General features: G+C 40.0%; 1 protein-coding gene across 1 annotated transcript in view; it reads left to right on the top strand.

The window, feature by feature from the left end:
* The first annotated feature begins 14,886 nt into the window (after positions 1 to 14,886).
* TIPARP (TCDD inducible poly(ADP-ribose) polymerase) overlaps positions 14,887 to 24,883 on the top strand; it is a 31,248-nt gene continuing 21,251 nt past the window's right edge. The window contains exons 1-2 of the mRNA XM_028103116.2: positions 14,887 to 15,113; positions 18,374 to 19,331. Of these exons, the coding sequence (XP_027958917.1) occupies positions 18,415 to 19,331 (917 nt within the window). The 5' untranslated portion in view covers positions 14,887 to 15,113; positions 18,374 to 18,414. The remainder of the gene's footprint in view (positions 15,114 to 18,373; positions 19,332 to 24,883) is intronic.

Below are 24,883 nucleotides of genomic sequence, written 5' to 3'. Positions count from 1 at the left end.
GCTCTGGGCCCTCAACTCAACACTGCCAACAGTTCTATTATATTTCTTTGGCCAACTGGCTCTCTTGGTCTCAGGAAGGGTCACTTCATGTGTTCCCCACAATTCTCAACCTCTAATCCCCTACCGTAGTGCTCATTCAGAAAATAACTCACCTTTTAGATCCTGGAGAATACAGAAGTCATTATCTTAGAACACCTTCTCCCTAGCAAATTTACTACCCAACCTACACCTGTACCCATCTTATTCTCTTCCCCTCCTGTTAAAATAGAGATACTCTTTAGTACAAGAACAACTCCTCTGTTCCTTTGGACCTTATCTCCTCCTACCTTTTTTGGAACTATACACCATTAATTAATCCCTTCTTACAACTTCAACCTCCCTCTTCTGGATTCTTATCAATATCTAAACATAAAAGTCTACACCATCTTAACAAACCTGTCACAGCTTATACTACAAAGTAATTAACTATATACCACTATTGATCTAAGTATTTCATATAACCAAATTATTTAATCATCACATTGTCCTATGACATAGGTAGTATTTTTATCTCCATTTTTTTAAGAGGAAACAGATTCAGAGAGATTACATAACTTGCCCAAGATCATACAGCTGATGGATAAAATGGGATTCAAACCCAGGCAGTTTGTTTCCACAGCCTTTTTTATTCACTGCATACCCTGTTGGTCTGTTTTTATTGCCTATTGTTTCTCTAGGTTTTTTATTGCATTGTCTCGTCTCCTCATGACCTATGGTAAGTTTAAAATTTATAGAAAAGGGACCCCTGGGTCAGATGGTTGGGTGTCTGCCTTCAGCTCAGGTCATGATTTCCAGGTCCTGAGATCGAGCCCCATGTTGGGCTCCCAGCTGGCTCAGTGGGGAGTCTGCTTCTCCCTCTACCTCTGCCTCTCCCCCTGTTTGTGTGCTTTCTGTCTCTCTCTCTCTCAAATGAATAAATATAATCTTTAAAAAAATAAAATAAAATTTACAGAAAAGCTGCAAGAATGAGCACCTCTATATCCTTTATGGAGATTCACACACATATCTATGTATACAAACACATACATAGGCAGTTACACATGGCATGATTCAAATTTATGTTACCACAGTATACCAACTCTAATTGCATTAAGTACAACTTCACTGCCAGAGCTTCAGTGTCCAAATCACCCTATAATTAACAGATGTCCATCATGATCAGTGACAGTGTCTAATCACATTTCTTTCAAAATTTGTCAATGATTGGTCACTGCACATCTGTTAGTCAATTCAAGCACAGACAGCAAAACATGCAATTGTGTTGCCTCCTTTTCTCCCAGTGATAAATTCACATGACACTTTTTAAAAAAGATTTATTTATTTATTTTAGAAAGAGAGAGAGAGAGAGTGCAAGCGGCGGGGGGGGGGGCATGCGGAGAGAGGGAGAGAATCTCAAGCAGACTCCGCACTGAGTTCAGAGTCTGATGCAGGGCTCGGTCTCATGACCACAAGATCATGACCTGAGCTGAAATCAAGAGTCAGATGCTTAACTGACTGATCTCACATGACACTTTATAAAATAATATTTGAAAGAGGAAATTGGCCAAAAAAGATGAAAGTGCAAGAAAGGAAAGTGATAACACTGAACGTGAAATTTGAATCAAGCACAAATGGAATTATAGAAGAGATAACATTGGGAATATTGACACCACTACCATTAGAAACACTCTAAATATGCAGTCAGAGGAACTTACTGAATGCAGAGTTATCAAGATTAAGGAGGAAAGTGATTGTGATGAAAAGTTTAAAAATGTCTCAGAGGAAGTGACATTGGCAAAAGCTTCACATTAAAAGAACTTTGAAGATTTCACAACATCGTAAATGCAAATGATAAAATGATTCAAGCTGATCCATACTTACGAGTATGACAATTTACAAAGGTACAGAGAAGATACTTGATCCAAAGAGTTATGTGATTAGAAGAACTGTTCAAACTACTCTAATTTTTTCACAAAGAAATACAATACTTCAATCCTCAATGTTTCTAATGTTTTAAATTCTAGTCTGCCAAATACAAATTAGCTTTACTAGTTTTTTAATTTTCCTACATTTATAATTGACCATCATAATGTTTTGACAAAAATATTTAAAGGCCACAGAACAATGGTAATTTTTCCCACTGACTATGAAAATAATTTTGCACAATTTCACTTTACATGGTCATTTGAATGCTGCACTACTATGCAAAGTGAGGACTGCATATATGTATAAATATTTTTTTTCCTGAACCATTTGAAAGGACTCTACAGATATCATGATGCTTCACCCTCTAAATAGTTCAACATGTATCTTTCTCTTAAGAGCAGGGACATTCTTCTACATAATCACAATACCTCTTATCACTCTCAAAAACTTAAACACTGTGGGACTCCTGGGTGCCTCAGTCAGTTAAACGTTTGCCTTTGGCTTAGGTCATGATCCCAGGGTCCTGGGATCGAGTCCTGCATCGGACTCCCTGCTCAGCAGGAGCCTGCTTCTCTGTCTCCCTCTGTCTGCCACTCCCTCTGCTTGTGCTCTCTCTCTCTCTGTTTGTCAAATAAATAAACAAAATCTTGAAAAAAAATTAAACATTGACACCATAATATATCTAATATTCAGTACATATTCAAATTTCCCCAATTATCTGAATGATATCTTTTATAGCATTTTCTTAATATCTAGCATCTACATAAGGATCAGATATAGCCTTTAATTTCCTCTAATCTAGAATAGTTCTGCTTTTTTTTCTTTTCCTCTTATGACACTGATTCTGTAAAATGTCCCACTATTTGGATTTGTCTGATTGTTCTCTCATGCTTAGATTAAAAATTGATGTTCTAGAACTTGTTTCTTCCACCTGCCCTATTCCTACTCCCCACACAGGGACTAGGTAGCTATGCTAAGGTATTGTGAAATTTCTGTAGTGCTCTTCTTTCCATCTTATTCTTTTCTCTCTCTTCTTAACTAACCAACAAGTAACCAACCAATCCTCTTCTCTGCAAAAAAAACGAAACCAATAACTCCACAACCAAATCCCTCAACCCTCCCATACTTTCTTTAGAATGACTGAAATTCATCATCCATTTCTTCACTCAATTGTTTCAAGGAGAGTCCCTCTTTTTATCCCTTGGGTGCTCAAATGCCCACATGTTCTCTATCCCAATCAAAATCTACTCTCAAGACTGAAAATCCTTAAACTAAAATTGAAATGATTACCATCAGTTTAAAGGGACACATCTCCCAGGGGATGATTTGTCTTTTAGCAAAGTTCTGTGAAGATGTGTGCCCAGTGCCCATCCAATTTCCAAGGCATACTACATGCTGACATTTTGTTGAAGTGAATTGACCTATATATAGCACAGTGGGCAAAATTTCCAAAAGATTTCCAAATCAAACTGTCTTAATTAAAGCACTGCTTTCAGACTTATGACTGTTTCTATTGATAATAGTTTATACAGGAGAGTGCTAGAGTCTTGGATGACCAGGTAGGCATTTGAAAAAAATCTTTGAAATACTGTTGTTTTAATCTTGGCCAATAAAATAACTCTTGTAATATAATTATCAGGGATGGCTTATCTCACCAACCAGTTTATAAACTTGAATTCAAAAAAGACATTATTACACAGCTTAAGGTCTTATTCTCCACAGCTCCTAAAACATGCCTTATCTGCAATCAGACTTCAGTAGAAGCTTGCTAAATTCAAAAACATATATATGTATATTTATTTTACAAGAATACTGCATGGATAATGGTTTCTCCTCCCCTGTTCACCATATCAGAAGGCTTATAATGTCTGTTAATGGTCATTTTAAGTGTGATCATTTGGTTAAGGTGGTGTGTGTCAGGTTTCTCTATTGTCAAATCACCTCTTTCCTTTTGTTATTAATATCGTATAAGGAAATATTTGGAGATTATGTGAATATCCTATTTTCTAATCATTGACCCGTTGGTGTTAATATCCATTAATAATTATTTCCTTATCAATTATTATTTTGGTGGTTACAAAATTATTTTTTTAAAGATTTATTTATTTTAGAGAAAAAGAGTGCATGAGTGTCGGGGGGCGTGGGCAGGGGGAGAGAGAGGATCTGAAGTAGCCTCCCCACTGAGCACAGAGCCTGATGTAGGGCTCCATCTTAGGACCCTGAGATCATGACCCAAGCTGAAATCAAGATTTGGACGCTTAATCGACTGAGCCACTCAGGTGCCCCACAAAATGATGTTTTGATCATTGATGCTATCAATCCATCTACACTTATTTACTGGCATTCCTCTGTAAAGATGAGTTTTCCCTCTGCTCATTGTACCCTTGCCCTTTGAGTATTTTTTATCAACTCACAGATTCTTTTTCATTAAATATGTTATAATGAATTGCCATCCTATTTTTATCATTCAAATTGCCCTATTCGGCCTGCAGGAGAACCTTTAATCTGGCTTCTGTGTCCTTTGACATTTCCCATTAATCTGTGAATGCTTATCTGGTTATTTTTAATTGAGTGTCAGATATTGCATTTAGATAATTATAAAGATAGTTTGAGCCCTAGAATAATATTATCTTTCTCCAAGGAGGATTTATATTTGCTTCTGGCAAGAGGTTAAGGCCCCTAGCAATCCTAGATCACCTTAATCCAATTGGAGGACTTGAGAGGATTTGAAGCTGGGAGGGCTGGTCTATTTCTGGTTTACCATTACTCCCAATGCAGTCCTTTGGGTCCCAACTTAAAGCCTGTCGTCATTCCCCTTGACCTTCCTCAAACTTCAACTTTTATACCCCTTCCCCTGTTAGTCTGTCAAAAGTTCTGTTCAGCTTCTCAGCCACCTCTTTGGGAAAAGTGCCTCAAATTGTTCTGCTCATCTCTCTGGGTTTCGTTCTCTCAGATCTTATTAACTTCATTCTTCATTTTAGCTCCTAGAATGATTTTTAAAATAGTTTGTCCAACTCTTGTGGGTTTTCTCAGTAAGAATGTAAGCCTGAATTACCAAATCTATTACTGGAAGTGAAAGTTCCCCTTACTTTAGATTTGACTTTTAAAAATAAAAATATTGTCATGTCATTTTCCTAATTAAAACATTTCAATGACTGCCTATTTTTCTTTTCTTTTTTTCTTTAGACTCACAATCCCAAGATCAAGAGTCACATACTCCACCAACTGAGCCAGTCAGGTGCCCCCTGCCTATTTTTCTTCAGAATCCTTAATTGGGCCTGAAGGTCTACATCCCCAAATCATCTCCAGCCACTCTGCCTCTCGCTTTCTACTTTCCAGACCCACTAGCTCTCTTCTGCATGCCACACTTTAACAATTCTGGCTTTGCACACACGGTTCCCATCCCCTGACCGTTGTTAACTGCTCCCACCCATCTCCCTCTGATCTAGTTAATGCTTAATCATCAGAGCTCAGCCAAATGTTTCTTCACCAAAGAAGCTCTTCCTGGCTCCCCCAGCCTAGGTTGGTCTCTGTCATGGCACCCTGCTCTTCTTCATCAAAGCATTTACTGAAGTTTATAATTATATGTTGATTTTTAGTAAAATTTGTTTTCTTCTATATACTAAATGCAGGCAGGGATCCTGTCCATTTTGCTAACCAGTGCATGCCCAGGAACTACTTAGAGTACTCAATAAAATAAAGGAATGAATAAAAATGATCATTCATCAACAAGTCCTTTTCTTGGCCCCTTATCTATACTATTAGCCCATTTATTTCCATCACCAGGACTGCACCTAGGGTTTTGGTGATGCAGCTAAAATTTCCTGGCTTTTAACTTTGAAGTCTGATTTTTAAAAAAGTTTCAGCTTCTATTTTTCTTGTGGTCTCATTGATTTCATGTCAAAAGAGCATTATTTTTAACCAAAGAAACATTGTTTTTTGGTGACTTCACAAAACTTTAAAACCAAGAGGTTACCTTAGTTTTGGTGTAAACATACTTATCCTTGAGAACAAGTCATTCAGATTCTTGATTTCCAATTTAGCTAACTCTTCAGAAAGTGAAAAATAAGAGTTTCAGGCAGGTGATGAAGTCAAAACAATATAGCAAATAATATTGTAAATATTTTCTTTTGCTTAATATAGATTTTCCTGGTAGAGTAAATTTCCATCTGTTTTGCATTTGAAAATAAAAGACAGTTGCTTCTTTAGAGCCTGTAGGCAAGAAGTCAATAAATAATGGGAATTCTAATTAATAATAGAGGATTTTGTTTTAAAACCAGATTTATGGGGCGCCTGGGTGGCTCAGTTGTTTAAGCGATTGCCTTCGGCTCAGGTCATGATCCTGGGGTCCTGGGATAGAGTCCCACATCGGGCTCCCTGCTCAGCGGGGAGTCCGCTTCTCCCTCTGACTCTCCCCTCTTCTCATGCTCTCTCTCTATCATTATCTCTCTCAATAAATAAATAAAAAAATCTTTTAAAAAATAAATAAAACCAGATTTATGCTTATATTACTAGAAATTTATAAGAGCCTTCAGTGATTTTTTATTTTCATATTTTACTATGCTTGACTTGGAGTTGGCTATTTTTTTTCCCCTCTAAACCCATAGAACATACAATGTCTACTGTTTCCTTTCTTTAGCCTCAAAGTAATTTCTTATTCAGTCAACTTCCCTGAATGGAATCTTCACTGACAAAGTAATGGGAACTGTAAGTTAGCTTAGGTTTGAAGGAATTACAGTTTACCTCTGCTGAAGAAATGAGTGGACACACCACCACTGGACAATACCTTACTTCCAAGCTTTGTGAAAATAAATCTCCCTCTTCTGCAAATGCAGAATACAGTCCAGTACTTTTTAAAAGAGATATTTTTAAGCCCTCCTATTTAACCTTCATGTCAAATGAAGGAATAAATGTGTTTGCTCTATAGTTTTAGAAATGGGGATATCCTTAGATACAGGAGCAAGCAGTGCTGGCTTCTCCTCTTACCTCTAGTCTTCGTTATCCAACTGCCAACTAATCATCTCCATTTGGATATCTATTATATCTCAGTTTAAACATGTCCAAAACTACAGTTTCCCCTTGCTACCAAAAGCCTGCTTCCCACAATCTGCATCATCTCAATGACTGACAGCTACATTCTTCTAACTGCTCAAGCTACAAAGTAAGGGAACATTCCTGGCTCTTCTGTTTCCCTCATACCCCAAATCCAACTCAACAGCAAATCCTCTCAGCTCTACCCTCAACATGTGTCCAGAATCTAATCACATCTCATCACTGCCATGGTTACCACAGTTGTTCATTCCCTAGACTATTAACTGATCTTCCTGCTTTCACTTTTGCCATCCTACAAGGTTCTTCTACACATAGCAGCCAGAATTATTCTTTTAAAATGCAAATTATATAGATTTCTGTGTCAAGGTAGAATCCAAAGTCCTTACCATGGGCCTAAAAGGTATGAAATCTAGCCGTTCCTTTGACCTCTTCAGCAGGACTCTTATTCATTCCACTCCAATCAAACTGGCTTTTGTGATTTTCCTCTAACATGCCAAATTTACCTCTACCTCAGAGCCTCTGCATATGCTGTTCTGTTTACCTGGAATGTTCTTCCCCTAATATCCTCATGGCTAGCTGCTGTAGGTTCCTCAGAGTTCTGCTTAAATATTTCCATTTAGGAAATGCCTTTCCTGCACAGCACGTCATTTTAAAAAAGTATCTCATTCCCTTATTCACAGCTTTTTAACACCTTTGCCAGAGTGACTATATATCTCAGTTTAATCCAGGGCAGTCCTGGTTTCATCTGCATTGTCTTGACATAATTATAGATGATAATTATTCTCCAAGTGTTCTTATTTGATAAATTATGTGGTTGTATACCCTTACTATGTCTTATTTTTGCAGTTTTCATCATCACTTGATACCTCTTCTATCTCTTCCAATTAGAATGTTGATAAGAGTTGACCATTTTATTCTCTGCTCTATCCCTAGCACTTAGAAGTGCCTAGAACACATATTCAAATATGCGGTAAATGAATAAATGAACAAATGAATGAATGAACTGGGGTCATTAACTACCTGATTATGTTAAGTGCTCTTGGGAACTAGGGAGGAAAAGATAAATGAGACATAGTTCCTATTCAAAGCACAAGCTCCACCTGAGAGATTCTGATTTGACTGGTCTTATGTAGAGACTAGAAATGTTTATTTTTAAAGTGGCTCAAGTAATTCTCATGTATAAGTCAACCTGAAAATCTATGGTCCAGGAGTTATCTGCCTAGTGGAGGAGTCAAATGAAAGACAGAGAGGCATCAAAACTACCCCTCTTCAGTGAATGGCTAGGGTAGTCCAGTATGCCAAAATTACCATTTTAAGTTTAGACATCAACATGAAACCTTATACTATGTACATGATACGTCACAGTGTGGCTGGCCAGGACTACTGATGAGTTAAATTCTAAATTCCATTTTTGTTACTGAGAAAAGTCTTGACTATTGGCTTTGCAGAGCCTGAATAGCAAAAAGAGAAACTATTATGGCCTAGAATGTCTCACGATAGTATAAGTGAGGACAGGGAAGTTGTCCCACAGAGAACTGACTCGGGGACTTGATGAAAATGAGCTTTTGGACACAATTTATTTGCAAGGAACAGCTTTGTAACCAAACCTGTGCATATACTCTAATTCTATCCTTAAGATAAACTCACACACAAGCAGAAGGGCTGCTAACTCAGATGAATCTCTGAACATAATTTGCATCGTCTTTAATTAATTGGGAATTCCCTTTTTCAAAAAGTAAATGGCTTTTTTTTTCCTTATTAAATGTAAGTATACTCCAAATAGAAAAAACTGAGTTTCTTAACATGCTAAAGAATAGTAACTTTAGATATATCAAGAAATCTGCTGCTGGTAATTCTCTCCTCTGACAATATGTAGTTAGGCTTAAATCCTCCTCATTATACATTTTTAGCACTTTGCCTATACACCTCTATTTCAGCACTTACCACACCATAAGTGTATTTGTTTGTTTTTCTATTTGGCCATACCCCCTAAGTCTCCTTCCCCTCCCAGTCTTTCAGCCCATCTCAAGTGTTTTAAAAGACTATGAACTCTTAAAACATACCTAGGGAACATCTTCAAATTGGAGAATCCCTTGGCCTCTGAGATTTGGATTCAGATTTGGATGGGGCTGGAGAACCTGCAGCAGACTTTCGCAGGTCATCTGGGTGGTCAGTTCACAGACTTCACTATAAGAAACTGACAGAGAATAGGAACTATCTTAGACATCATTGCATAACTAGGGCCTGACACACACATACCCAATAAATGTGTACTAAATCAACTGAATGAATGATCCAGACAACATCTGAGGACTTCTCTGAGGGAATCATTTTGTATAGACACAAAACCAGTTACATCAAACAGCACTTTGATTATATACTGCAGGAATTACTCAACAGGTCCAAAACTGAAGGGGAATTGAAGAGCATACTTGATTGTCATGCATCCTGTGAGGAGAACAGTCCAGCAGATGATTAGGCAGTTGACAAATGCAAATCTTAGATAAACAGAATAGTTTGTGATCTGGCATAAACATTTTAGAACTCATGCTATTCATATTTTATCTATTTAATTTTCTGCTAGGCCTTATAGCCTCATCTTTCCCAGACAGAGGTACCTTACTGTTTCATCAGAGGTGGAGAAAAATGAGTTTCAAGAAAGAGGAGATTACAAAGGAGAAGAATTTTTAAAACTGGAAAATGGTCCTTACAGTGAATATTCTATCACTTTATGAAAATATGAATCTTAAGTTCACATTTATCACGGCATGTTCATGTCTGACTCTGAACCAACCTACCTCTGAGCTTTGAATTAATTCACCCTTAATTTGTGCTGATTAAATTCCCTACTTTTAGTTGCTCTGACGTATTCTCTAGCAGCATTTTCTAATCTTTTCCCATCAACACCATATTTAAAATCCACTTGAGGTAAATAAATTTCAGCCAAAATCTTTTCTTACTCTAGAATCCCAAGAGTGCAGCACTCCCTCAAAGGAAAATAGGAAATCTTTCTTTAGGTAAGTTCCAAGGGTTGACCCATTAATAAGGACATCAACACAAAATTTTCAATAATAGATTTTATGTTTAAAAACAATAGTAATTCAGTTGCCTAGATAATAAGTTTAACTTTTCTTTCACTTTGAATATAATAGATACATGCACATATGAACTTCCTTTGAATTAAAGAACAAAGTTGTGTTTATATAAACATAGACAGAAAACATTATAGCCTGGACTTAGCACTCATAGATAAGGAATTCTCAGTCTGCCATTTATGCAAGTTGGTTGTGTTCTCCATGTAACCTCAGTATAGCATTGCTAAGAGCTAAGGTCTCTGTTTTCAAATCTCGGGTCTTTCATTGTGCTGAGTCACATTAGTCACTGTTTCCTTCTTGATGTGGTAACCAGAAATGATTATCTTTCTACCAGAAGGATGTTGGGGAATTAATGATTACTAATAGTTCTATACTAATAGTTCTATACTATACTAATAGTTCTATACTAATAACAGAAAGCAACATATTGATACTTACACTTTATAGCATGTATTATGCTAATGAAAATGGGAGGTCTTAGGTCAATTGAAATTTCAAGTGAGTAGTTTTAGCTTTTATATGAATAAATTGTTCATTGAAAGTACTCTACTGAACTGATCAGCCGTGCCAAGGCAAATCCAGCAGACAAGGATAACAGAAATTAGTGATAAAAGGAATACATGGAAAGGAAATCAGAATGTTTTAATCCTATAAATATATTTAAAAAGAATTAAATGTCTTAGGGCCATATATAGAAAGTGCACACCTACATATGCCATATATGTTGCAGGTATAGGTTTGTGCCTTTTGTAGTTTTAAGGAGTATTCAGAGAGGAGCCACTTATTCATGTATGTTTACTTACAATATTTAATCCAGGGACTTGAATGTAGTAGATACTCAGTGAATAAATATTTTTTTAAAAAAGTGAATTGACAAGTTCTATGACAAGGAACCAGTGAAGTAAAACTTGTCATAGTTACTTGGAATATTAGATGACTATTTTCTTAAAATATCATGCTAACATGGAAAGCTGTTGATAATATGGTGTTAAACAAAATATGAATATACAGTAATGTTATAATGATAAGGGGGAAAAAACCTTCGAATAAAATAAGAGCAACACAACTGTAGCAAAATGTTAAACTGGGACTTCAGAAGGTTCACCTATGGGTATTCTTATGTCTCTTCTGTACTTCCTATTTTTTTCTTTAATAGACATACATTTCTTAATCATATAATTTGGTATGCCTGTGAAATTGGCAGGAAATGTTATAGGAATTGATGTATTACTTTGTGACAGCTCTTATATTTCTGACATATGGTCATGTTGCTATCTAACTGGTAAAATTGGCAAGCAAGAAGACTAGTTAGAAAATAACTACCATAGTTTATGTATTAGCTAAGAACATGTTTAGCTACACATAACAGAAAACAGTCTAACCAAACTGGGGTTACAGTGAGTTCAGGGATAGCCAGTCTAGGACTGCTGTAGCAGCTTCAAGATGTCATGAATGACACAGACTCCTACCTTTCTGCTCCAGAATCCCTGGCTTGTGGATCCCATCTTTATATTTCCCACATCATGTTCACTTTTGTTTTCATCATGAGGCTCCATCTCCATTCTATGGTAGTATTCTAGGAGGAAGAAGAAGAAATGGAAGGTGTGTCTATATATGTTAAGGAAAAGAAATGCTTTTCTAGAAATCTTCATTATATGTCTAGAACTATATGCCATGGCCACTCATAAGTGTATGGGATCTTGGGAAATGAGTTTTTTGGCTAGGTACCCCACCCCCCACCTCAAAAGTAACAGGCTCTTTCTGAGAAGAAAGGGGCAGTAAGTAGTGTCTGCTCCCCCTTCTCATATAAGGAATATTCCTCCCCTCCCTAAGAGAAACAATCTCAAAGTCTCACATCCAGTTACTATAATGAGCTCAGAGTCCAGGATCCAGAAGTTCCAATGATATGGAGTACTCCCAATCAACTGTGCTCTAGCAACCAACTTTTAAAGAAAAGTTATTTGTCTCAATACTCCTAAAATAAGTAATGGTAGATAGACAAAGTACAGGATGTTGGTAAAAGTCCCATTCAGGAAAGGGGAAAATGCGAAACACACAGTGATCACTGGTCCATAGAACATCTCCAATCCTGTTGGATATCTATAGCAAGAAATCTATGCCCTTGGTCAGTTAATCTGTCAGTTCCTGATTCTGTTCTGTAGGAGGACCTTCCAATTCCATTTCTTCCAGGGGTCATATTTGAGGTGGACCTTGTAGAAAATACCTTCTCTGGAGTAGTAAAATTTTAACAGTCTGAGCAGCCTAGATCCAAGAGTGGTGAGCCCAGAACCTGGCGCCATTTATCTCTCTGGGGCAACTGACATTCTGAAAGTCGTAGTGGAAAGGCTGAAAACTAGCTAGAGTTTTCAACTGCCTCAAGGGAAGTGGGGAGGGAATGGAAGGTGAAAGATTTGTGTTCAGGGCCTGAGGAAGAAAGACTTTAAATTGGAATTCCAAAGGGCTACAGCCTGGAAGTAACTTTTAACTAGTAACTTTTAACTATTAATCCCTGGACTAAGGTGATCTGCCCTTAATCCAAGGGACCGCCAATGAACCACACCTTCTCATATTTGTATTCATGGTCTCTGGTGGGCCCCTCCCACATAGACGCTGAGCTTGGTCATGTGCCTTGTTTTGGTGAAAGACACATTAAAAAGCATGATGCAAGCAAAGGCTTGCATATTGAGGCTTGTCCTCTTGGATTGCTCCCTCTTGGAACCCTGAGATTATCATGCTGTGAGGAAGCCCGAATGAGTCCTGAGGAGAAGCCTTGTAGAATAAAACTAGGGAACCCAGCCAATAGCCGGAAGAGAGGCCCAAGACATATGGCCCTAGTTGAGCCAGGCCCAGCCGTTTGAGCCACTCCAGTTGAAACCGTAGGCATCACCAAGCGGAGATGAGCCACATGTACTATGCCCTGGCTGAATTCCTAAGCCAGAGAATCCAGAATCATAAGCAAATAAGAATTGATGTTTTAAGTCACTAATTTGGGGGGGTGGTTTGTACACAGCAATAAATAACTGAATCACTACTAAAAGAATAAAGAATGTAGTATTTTAATTGGTGGAAAAGAATAGAATTAAAAGTATTTAATCCAAAAGAAGGCATGAGGGGCTCAGTTGTTAAGCATCTGACTTCTGCTCAGGTCATGATCCCAGGGTCCTGGGATTGAGCCCTGCTTCCGGCTCCCTGCTCAGCAGGAAGCCTGCTTCTCCCTCTCCCACTCCCCTGCTTGTGTTCCCTGTGTCGCTGTCAAATAAATAAAATCTAAAAAAAAAAAAAAAAAAGAGGAAAGAAGAAGGCATGAAATGTAAGGACCATAGAACAGATGAGACAAAGAGCAAAGAGTAAAATGGTAGATTTAAACTTAGATACTTGTTTCTAGGTAACTCCATGTAGGAGTAGGCACAGACCAAGATACTGTCTTAATACAGTTTTTAAGCCTGAAAATTCTGTTTTATCTATTAGTGTCTGAATTCTGTCCATATCATTCCTATCTTAGTTGAATGGCCATGACTTGATGCAATTTGAAATAAGCCTGCTGGGGAGGTACTACCCTTAATCTATTTTTTGCTGGCGTGTCACCCAGTCTGGTTTAGAAGAGTTTAAGAAAGCTTGAAACCATTATCTCTATTATTACTGCTGCTTAGCTATTTTTACAGGCTTTCATGTTTTGTAAGGTAATAGTTGGGTTTTTCAACCCAGAAAGTCTCGGAATTGTGGAATTCAGTTTAGATTTCAGACCACGGGCAGAGAGCATCTCTTTGCAAGCTGTGGTCCCTTCTCCCTTTCTGCCAGCTGTTGGGGACATGGCCATAATTAACTTTGAGCAAAAGGGTCTTTCTCCTCCGATATATAGTGATTATATGAATTTAACGAGGTGGTTCTTCCTCCACCACTGAAAGGCTATTCAGTATGGGAAGGGCTTACCATCCAAGACATTTTACAGTCCAGAAACTATAGCAAATTCACGTGCGGTGTATATTTTAAAGATGAGTACAAGGTGCTCTGCAAGTTCCATGAAGGCAGGCATGGCGTCTGAGCTGATCGGGGCCGTAGCCTAAACCTAGCTGCATGCCTGGCACACAACAGACACTCAAATATTTGTTAAATGAATAAATTAGTCACTACGGTACTTAAGGGCTTTCCAGGACATATTCGCGCTTTTACTGTCAAAGCCCCAAAGCTAGGTTTCCCTTCTGTTAGGCTACGTTTCCTGCCCAACAGGCGCGCCTGCGACCGCGTCGGGTAGGCTGGCGACCCGGGTGCGCTGCTGGGCCGACCCGTCAGGCATGGGGCGGGCGACCCCGTCTGGCCGCAGCGGCGGTAGCAGCCGTTTGCCTCCTCTCGGGGTTCCGCGGCGTCAAGGGCAGGAGGCGTCTTGTGAGGAGGCAAATAAAGCCAACCGCACAGAAACGGCTCGTTCCGTTTCACATCCTCTCGGGTGCCTGGGTGTCCTCGGAACACAGTGACCCTCCATGTGTCTGCAGACAGGTAGAGCCTGCCCCACACGTCACACACTACCCCTCCTCACAGCCGCGCGCTCCCCAACGCGCGTACACCTGGACCCGCCGGTACCCAGCCGGCGCGCGGAAGGACACGCCCCCCTCGCGGGAGCACGCGGCCGCCGCTCGCACACTTCGCGCGCCTCCCTGAGAGCGAGCGCGCACGCGCACGTGGGGCGGGCCTCCTTCCCGGCACCCACTGAGCGCCCGGCCCTCTCACCCCACCCCTCTCCCCCGCTGCCCAGGCTCCGCCTCCGCGACGGGGCAGCCGAGAGGAGGCGACCGGAAGCCACTTTAAAGCAGAGCTCGGGGTGACAGGCGAGCGAGCTGGATCGGGAGTGCGGTCGCGGCTTTCTGCACTCCGGCGGCGGAATGGCCCGTGCGCTGCTTGTCGCGTCTCCGGCCTGCGACCCTTAGACGCCCAAGCCCGCTCTCCGCGCCAATCCTCCCGCGCGGACGCTGCCGGCGGTGCGGTGACTCGGCTCCTGCGGTCCGTTCTCTCAGGCTGCGCGATCAGGTAAAGGGCTCCGGGTGGGCTCTGAGGGGCGGACAAGAGACCCTAGCTGGGATGGCGGGCGCGGACGGGGCCGCCGGCCTCGCAGCCTCTCAGGGATCTAGGGTGATTGATATTTAGACTTTGCGTTTTTTTCCTACCGAATTTACTCGGATCCCGTCAGTACCGGGATGGGATTGGTTTACACTTCTTAATCACTTACGGCCTCGGGCAGGTGTATAAATTGGAGAAAGACACTAAACTGAAGGGTTTAGTCGGGGTCGCTGGCGTCTCCGCGATCCCACTTGGTCTGGGTGGGCGCGGGGGGCGCGTCTCTGCGGCCTCCCCCGCCGGGCGGACCCCGAGCGCTCTGAGGCGTAGGAGCACTTCGCAGATCGAGGGGCCGGGCACGGCAGCTGAGGGGAGCCTTCCGGCAGACCCGCATTCCGGCTGCAGCCCAGAAGTTTGCAGGCTGTTTTCAGATCAACTTTGAAGGCGCAGAAGACTTCGCCTTCCTCGCCGCACCCCGAGAGGCGCCGACCGCGTTTCCCCCTGCGCTTCACGGCTTATTTCTGCGAGCCTCCGAGACTCGCAGGAAGATCCTCTCAGGAAGGTCGGTTGAGGAGGCGAGGAAGAAATTAACTGGGGAAGGCGCCGTGAGGGGCTTCTGGGATGGAGGGAAGCCTGGGCGGGCGTCCCTCGTTGGGACGAGGCTGCAGCGAGGGTTCGGGGGCGCTCCGGTGCCTGCTGAGGGGGAAGGAGGAGGTGGGATGCTTCGGAACGCCGGGAATTGGCCGAGCCGGGCGGCGCCTCCGCTGTGCTGCGCGGAGTTGGCGCGGCCTGGGGGGCGGAGCTGCGAAAACCGCCGCGGCCGGCAGGAGGCGTCTCTCGGACCCGGGCTCGGCGTCCGGCAGTCGCGCCGCGGCTGGTGGGCGAGAGCCCTGAGTTTGCCGCGGGTGAATTCTGTGCCCGGTGCCAGGGACCGGGAGTGCGGGAGGACGGGGGATATCACGAGGCGAAGGGTGGAGCGGTAGGTCGCCTGCAGCGGGGGACCGGAGGAAGTGTCCGTGCAATCTTTATTTTTCTGTTATGCAAACTAATTGAGGAACTAGGTTCTAGTGACTTCCCCACTCCAGCCACTCCTCAGTTCTCTGCCTCTTCCTCAGTTTTATTTCCGAGCCTGACGGAGCGCAATAACAGGAAAAGTTACAGTGTGTGTGTTTGTGTGTGTGTGTGTACACACACCCCTAGAAATAAAATTGGTTCAGTGTCTGTTTTCCCTTGATTGGATGTGATAGGAGTGGCGTGGCCGTGTGTGTGTGTGTGTGTGTGTGTGTGTGTGCGTGCGCGCGCGCGCGCGCGCCACGGAAGACACAAGCGGGTTTAGGGTGGTGGAGAGGGAATACCACAATCTGTGCCAATTGTGCCTTGAGGCAAGAGCACCGAGTGATGAATAATAACGCCTGGCTTGGCTGCTTTCCAGTTGATTTATGTCTTATGTCAAGTCCCTCCTTGTGAAGCTTTCCCTAACAATGCCAACTCACACTGAACTCTTTTTCTGCGTTTTTCTTTTGTACTTACCGTGTGCACTAACACCTGGTTATATACAGTTGAGCATTGAAAAACGGGTTTGAACTTTGCAGGGTCGCCTATATGCGGATTTTGGACAGTACTATAAACATATTTTATCTTTACTGCCATTTTCTCAATGTTTTCTTTAGCTTACTTTGTTGTAAGAATACAGTGTATAATACATATAACACAAAACATGTGTTAATCAACTGTTAATTCTGGTCAACAGTAGGCTAGTAGTAGTTAAGTTTTGCAAGAGTCAAAAAGTTACAAACGGATTTTTCCAGGGGTGGGTTCCCTGAACCATCCCCACTCTGGCCTTGTTCAAGCGTTAGCTGTACTGTTTTATTTCTGAGTTTGATCATTATGAACTTTTTATATGTAGATTCATGAATCTCTCCAATGAGATCTTGAATATTCACTTTTCTGGGGAGTCAGTTTTATTGTTTTGTTGACCTATAAAGGCTAACAGAACTAGTCATATAACAGGTGCTTTTTCTTCAGTGATTCAGTTAAAAAATATTATAGAGCACCCACCGTGTGCATTGTGCTAGGCATAATCTTCATCAAATGATGAAGTCATGGGCCCTTGCATCAATGATCTCTTTTTCTTTTAGTCAGTTGGCCAAGAGAGAAGATTAACTGCTCATTACCAGCTCTTCCACCTCGTACAATGCTTAGTAAATATTTTCAGAATTGGTTAATGAATGTTAGCTTGTGGAGGACACACCATTTGTCATTTTACAAAGTTTGCTTTTTACTTTAAGTTTTAGTTTTTTTCAAGAGGTCTGATTCTTTGAAGAGAGCACTTTTTTTTTGGTCTCAGTAGTTCATTAGGAATCTAACATTTAGTGTGTGTTTTATATTCTTGTATTATTTTTCTATAATATGCCTTCATTTGTTTTAATAGATAAAATCATATATGTAACTTTTCTGAAGGCAAGGATAACGAGGCCCTTTCTGAATTATGAAGTTGTGTTTGGTTTCTAAGACAGCGTATAGTGTTTGCTGCTGATAGGTAGCTTCTGTTGCTAAACAATCAACTGGTATACTTCCTCCAATAGTAGTAATGTTTTGGGGATTGTAAAAATAGACCCTTAACATCCTTGGGGAATATATTGGAATTTAGGAATGCTTCAACATGCTCCTGGCTTTCTGTCATATAACATTTCATTTGAGAGCCCCTGTTTCTTGAATATATCTTCATGCTTTAAATTCACTCATTTTTTAACTTGGAAGTTTATCCTTCATTTGGTGAACTTTTTTTTTTTTTTTTTAACAAACAGGTTTTATCACCTCGTGGGATAGGTGATAAACAACTCTGAAGAGAACCACAAGGCAGAGATGTGGTTTCCCTGTTGTCATCTATTAGCCACACTTATTTCTACTCCTCACCCCCCAACACACCCTAGACTTACAGTAAAAATTCATACCCCAGCAGAATAACCAATTGTATATTGTCCATAAATAAATATCAAGAGCCTACTGGAAAGTACTATCTCTTTACCTTTACCTGCTGTGGGCTTTTGAATAGCCTTGGCTGCTTTGGAGCCTTAATTTCTCAATAAAATTTAAAATTGACCAATAAAGATAAAATATGGTATAAGAGGAGTGACTTCAGGGACTTAGACTAAAACAAAACATTTTGATGAATGAATGGGAACCAGTTGTTGTCAGCTTGTAAATGATCATCTTCTTTCCTTTCCTGGTAGGATTTTTAGACTCTGAGGAGCAATTGGAGCTAATCCACACCATGGAAATGGAAACCACCGAACCTGAGCCAGACTGTGTAGTGCAGCCTCCCTCTCCTCCTGATGATTTTTCATGCCAAATGAGACTGTCTGAGAAGATCACTCCATTGAAGACTTGTTTTAAGAAAAAGGAGCAGAAGAGATTGGGAACCGGAACCCTGAGGTCTTTGAGGCCAATTTTAAATACTTTGCTAGAATCTGGCTCACTTGATGGTGTTTTCAGATCTAGAAACCAGAGTGCAGATGAGAGCAGCTTACATGAACCTATAGTGAAAAAACCCCTGGAAATCAGTCCGTCATGTCCACCAGCAGAAAATAGTATGTCTGTCCTGATTCCTGATGGGACAAGTGTTGGGGGCCAAATACCAGAAGCCCATCCTTCCGCTGATGCTCCAGAACAAGTGGTTCCAATCCAGGATCACAGCTTTCCACCTGAAACTCTCAGGGGGACAGTGGCAGATTCTACAGCAGGGCACTTCCAGACTGACCTTTTGCATTCAGTTTCAAGTGATGTTCCTGCTAGTCCTGACTGCATAGACAAAGTCATGGATTACATTCCAGGGGTTTTCCAGGACAACAGTTTTACAATTCAGTACATTTTGGACACCAGTGATAAGTTGAGTACTGAGCTCTTTCAGGACAAAAGTGAAGAGGCTTCCCTTGACCTTGTGTTTGAGCTGGTGAACCAGCTACAGTACCATACTCACCAAGAGAACGGAATTGAAATTTGCATGGACTTTTTGCAAGGCACTTGTATTTATGGCAGGGATTGTTTGAAGCACCACACGGTCTTGCCATATCATTGGCAGATCAAGAGGACAACTACTCAGAAGTGGCAGAGTGTATCCACTGATTCCCAGGAGCACTTGGAAAGATTTTACTGTAATCCAGAGAATGATAGAATGAGAATGAAGTATGGGTATGTATTTATAACTCCTTTAAAGTTGTTGTTAAATCCTATAGAGGTCAAGAGGCTAAATGCTTACTAGGGTGGTTTCTTTCAGTAGTAACCTAACAGGTTTTATTCTTTTGGCTGTATGCTATATCCTGATATTTCATGTTGGTTGAATGCAGACTGTTTACCTAACCAGACAATGAAGGTTTTATGATTTGAACAATTCAGATGTCACTCTGTGCACTATGTGTGTGCCTGAGAAGTTGCATATACATTGAATGCTGTGAATCAGATACTGTTTTTTTTTTTAAAGATTTTATTTATTTATTTGAGAGAGAGAGAGCACATGAGAGGGGAGAGGGTCAGAGGGAGAAGCAGACTCCCTGCTGAGCAGGGAGCCCGATGCGGGACTCGACCCCGGGACTCGACCCCGGGACTCCAGGATCATGACCTGAGCTGAAGGCAGTCGCTTAACCAACTGAGCCACCCAGGTGCCCGAATCAGATACTGTTTTAATCACAGAAGAGATCTTGCTTTTGAAAGAAAATCCAAGGTTAATCTTATAATAGCATAAATAATGAATACCAAATTTATCTATTTTGAAGTTTTGCATATTGAGTAGCTGCTGTTTTTTAAAGGGAAATAGTATTGTTTGGAGATTTTTGTGGCCCTCTTTCCATTTTGAATGGTACAGTTTTTCTGTGTACTTCTTCCCAAACTTCTGAATCATGCCCAAACATGTTAAATTTCTTTCAGTTTCCTTAAAGCTTTTTACCATTAAGTTTATTATTCTGTTTATCTTACAGATAAGATTGTTCTACAATTCAGGCTGTTTTCTTAGACCTGAATAATGAATTGAAGGGAAAATTTATGTTAATAGATATGTTTATCATTTACATAAAAAATTATCCTCAAGTTTTTGTATGCAAGGCATGTACATAAATAATTCAGTTCTTTTAAGTGTGGATGCCCAAGCAATAGTCACTCATAGGGAATTGAAACTTCCACATCTGAATTCCTATCTAATTAACATAAAAATGAGGAGGAAAATGATAGTTGCCACTTGTGAAGTTGCTAGTGTAAAATGGTGGTATAGTAAACATTAATCTTTATGTTTCTAGTTTCTCGTGTAGTATAGGAATTAAAATATGTGATATTAATAGTTATTTGTCTATGACCAAGAGAAAGGATTAAAATTATATGAGGGGAGAAGAATACATCTGTCCATGCTACCTGACTTGGGAGACAGTGAGGGCAACCTGACAGCTTCACAGATGATGAATGGCCTGATGTAGTATGGAAAGGCATGACCCTTAGGAAGGAAAAATATGCTGAGTATCCTAATCCACAAATCCAAGAGAAACCCTTTTTTTTTTCCTTTTAGATTTATTTATTTTAGAGAGAGCGAGCACGCGCACATGCACAGGTGTGGGGAGTCTGGGGAGGGACAGAGGGAGACAGAGTTTTAAGCAGACTCCGTGCTGAGCGGGTGGGGGGCTGGATCTCATGACCTCACAATCACAACCTGAGCCTAAACCGAGAGTAGAGCACTTAACCAACTGTGCCATCCAGATGCCCCCAAAAGAAACACTTTCTTAAGAGTCATCTTTGTTCATTGTTTACAGATAACTTGGGTTACACTAACCCAAGTGTCTGGAGAGTCAGCAATCAAATGGTATCAGTAAACCATTTCTAAGTTGTCTAATTTTGTTAGTCTTGATGTTAACCTGTGTTCAACGTAGTTCCAGGGCATTGTTGACATTGTAGAAACCAGGTTTTTGTTTTGTTTTGTTTAAACTTGCTCCCTTCTAATATTAGGTAAATGGTTTTCTCTTAATAGTGCATTATTTCAGTTGTATAGTACACAGATCTGTGTCTTTTTAGCAACTTAATTATCATGAGACTAGAACTTTGCATCTTGTGTTTCAAAAGGGATGCATGGAACAAGATAAGAAACAATATAAGACTAAGTTTAAGGCATTATTATATAGGAGCCCCTTGGGATAAAAGTAAGATAATAGCAAGAATGTAGCTTAAATCATGGATGGCTCAGTCAGTTAAGCATCCAACTCTTGGTTTTGGCTCAGGTCATGCTCTCACGGTTGTGGGATTGAGCCCCGCATTGGGCTCCGCGCTCAGTGTGGAGTCAGCTTCAGATTCTCTGTCCCCCCCCCTCCCTCTCTCTCCCTCTCTCTTCCTCTCTCTTCCTCTCTCTTCCCCTCTCTCTCTCAAATAAATAAATAAATAAAATCTTTAAAAAAAAAAGAATGTAGCTTTCTAATCAATGTATTATCTTGATAATATTAGATATTCAAGATTCTGTCTTGCTTGGGCAGCAAAATTCTTAGATACTGTAATAAAGCTAAGTACTTTTCATTTTTTTTTTTAAAGCAAGCATGGGAGGAAAGAAAAATGTTTTCCATTTTATCTCAAAAATCTTTTAATAAGGTATTGTCCAAAATCTGTGTTGCCCTTGAGCTAGCAATTCTAATTGGTATGTCAAGGTAATTAATTTTATATACTCTCAAAGCCACTGTAATCCTTCCATCTCCAGATTGCAAAACTGCAGAATAGTGGCCTCCCACTTCACTCTTAGGAAGCAAATTTCCAGTCTGCTGAGTACTTCAGCATCTTGGTACATTAAGTTTCTATCTGTTTGAATTGGTCAGGAAGAAACTAGCAGGATTATTGTCCAACACATTACATTCTGTTACCATGAGCAAGGCAAGAAAGATATTTTGATCTCAAAAAATCCAAGAACTCTTAGGTCAGCGCATATTGGGTATTATATTCTTTGGTAAAATTATTTGGCTAAAGAATTAGATATGGACCCATAAGTATACATTGTTGTATCAGTTATAAAGTAGTTGGAGTGAGTGCTTGATTTCCACATCTGTTTTAATGAAACTAACATTCATTTGACACTTGAGAGGAAAAGTATGAGTGAATTTTTGTAATTACTAATGCTCCTGTAATTGTAATGGTCCTGCTGCTGTAAATGTAAGTGGTCCTGCTCTGATAAAAATAGCAAAAAGTATTAACAGTTAATTACTAGTAAAGTGAAGTTCTCCATAGACACCAGTAAGAAATATAAGATTGTAGATAGCTAAGTGTCAAAAATTAGGCTTTTGGGAAGTTGACCTGTGGTCATTGCAACCTGGTTTTCCTTGTATTCCAAAGCGATGTTGTGTTTCCTGGCAACAAGATGCAGATAACGGCATGTTGAGCCTTGCTGAGAGATTCACAAACAAGCTGGAGCAGCCCAGGTTCACATGGTTACCACATTATTTGGCTAAAGCTATTAATCTCTGTGGTCAGGCCTGTAAAGCTGGTCTATCTGTACAGATTGCACATAACCAGGAAGTGTGTGTTCAGCTGTGTATATACCCAAGTCTGGCCCAGCAGTCTTTGGTTACAGAAATAATGAATGACAACTGTTTATCCCACTTGTTTCCAGCAGTTTATATGACTTGGAAAATCATTATTATATACCATATCCCTGTTACTTCATGTATGGAACTTGGGGAGAGTTCATAGTTCTGGGTCTCTAGCAGAGGCAAAAGTTCATAGTTTCAAACTGTAGAGATAAAATTCTTTGTTTTGCAAATGTATTGGATTTAAGATCTAAATTAATCCAAATTAGATGTGCAGTGTTCATTTTATTCTCAAGAAGGAAATTGGAAAGGAAGTTTAGCTAGGTAAGGTCACAGGTCCCTTCCAACTCTTTAGTCAAGATCCCTAGGTACTAAAAACACTTTTTAAAAAAAAGAGGATTTCAATAGTTAATGCTTATTTGGTTTATTATAATGAAATTATTTTAATTATTCTTTTCCAATTTTGTCTTTATCCCAAAGTATGATACAATCCCACTTTGCTTTCTCACTCTGCCCTTATATATCTCCAGATATTTATTGCTGACATCAACTGGTAGCTAGTTGTATGTATGTACTCCCCATATTTAGAGGCCAAGGCTTCTTTTGCACACGAGATGGGCTTTGGAGAATTTCCAAATTCCAAATACACAGTTAAGAAAACAACATTGAATGTTGTGTTTTCGATTAAGAAAACACAGTCTCTGACAATTTAGGCACTCATCCTTAGTAGAAAATGATACTAAATGGCAGGACTAAGCAGTTTTGAAAGAGCTTTCTTTACTAACTGTATAGAATATTGTTGTGGATAATTGAAATTGTGAAGGATGTGCAAATTTCTCTTTAGCAACTGAGATCACCACTGTTTTTCATATTATATTCATGTTAAAGTGTGCCAGAATACAGAATAGTCTTCTAGTTATTACCATCCATGAAGGAAAGGCACTCTGCAAACTTTATTTGTAGGTAATCTGTAGGTGAAAATAAATCCCAAGTTAAGTGATTATTTCTGATCCTGAATTCCTGAAAGAGGAGGGTGAAGAAGAAAGTACAAACCTAGACTCCATGGTTAATTTTTCTCAGAGGCCAGTGTTCTTTTTCTCCTCTTTTGGAATTAAAGCTTATTGATATGAGAGGGAGTTTTACTAGTTTATGGTTTAAGCCTAGAGTGGTGTTTCAGTCTTACTTTTGAGTGATTTTGATTGTTAATTGCTCTTAGAAGTTTTTTTTTTTTTTCACTCTAAGGGACAATTCCATTAGACGACTTCACAGGAACTCCGTGAAAGAAGACAGGGAGAAGTGCTATTAATGATAATATAGGGCATATGCTGCTATTTTCTATTTGACTTGCAGAGTGGATTATCTAAAGTAGAGCAAGCTCCTGACTGAACTATACTGGAATAGTTAAATTAGCCAAGTTAGCTCTGGCCTGCACAGCTGTGATGATATAGGAACTAACTCATTATGTGTTATTGATAACACTGGAGAGAGTAGAACAGCTGAAACTTACTATGCCTTGTGACTTTTTGGTATTTCTTGAATATACACAGCTGGATGAGTTTGAATTTATTTTAAAAATTCCTGCCTAAGAGAAAGAGAGAGCTCCATAAGCAAGAACTGTGTTTGAAGTGACTTTCAAAATGTGTGCCTTCTGCTTTAGGATAAAGCAATCCAGTGAATTATTTTCTGTACCTCTTTATGCTCTATTTACATATGAAATAAAACTAATTGGCTTCTATCTATACTAATCCAGAGAAGTTACTGGGTCTGTGTAGAGCTATCATGGGAATCAATAGCAATCATCCATTTATTCCCTTTCTGGGTTTTTGTTAATAAGCAGATTAGACTTTTTGAAGCAGCTGTCACCTGGCTTCAGGTTAGGGTCAGTCTGTTCCTGAAGTATTTACAGTAATGAAAATGAACCTTGCAAAAGCCAAAAATTATAACTTTTAAGTCAGAGAGTTGAAGGAAATAGCTTATAAGGTTATCTGGCAGTCCCTAAAAATAATTGCATGATACAGTATGCATTTTCTTGAGTTGACTCTAGAGCTTTTATGTTTTATTGTAAATAAATGGGAAAAAATAAGTGTGCTCCATTCATCATTTGAGATTTCATTCTGTACATGTGGACATGCAAAAACTGCAATTTGATTAACTCTACTATGTTCCTGTAAATCTATTTCCTCCTGTTACACTAGAATTTCT

Source organism: Eumetopias jubatus, unplaced genomic scaffold, assembly GCF_037043125.1.
Source record: "Eumetopias jubatus isolate StellerSeaLion01/CBP00866 unplaced genomic scaffold, mEumJub1_p1.0 scaffold_1, whole genome shotgun sequence".
Taxonomy (NCBI): Eukaryota; Metazoa; Chordata; class Mammalia; order Carnivora; family Otariidae; genus Eumetopias; species Eumetopias jubatus.
Note: the sequence above shows the minus strand (reverse complement) of the source record. Positions and strands in the feature narration are given on the sequence as shown.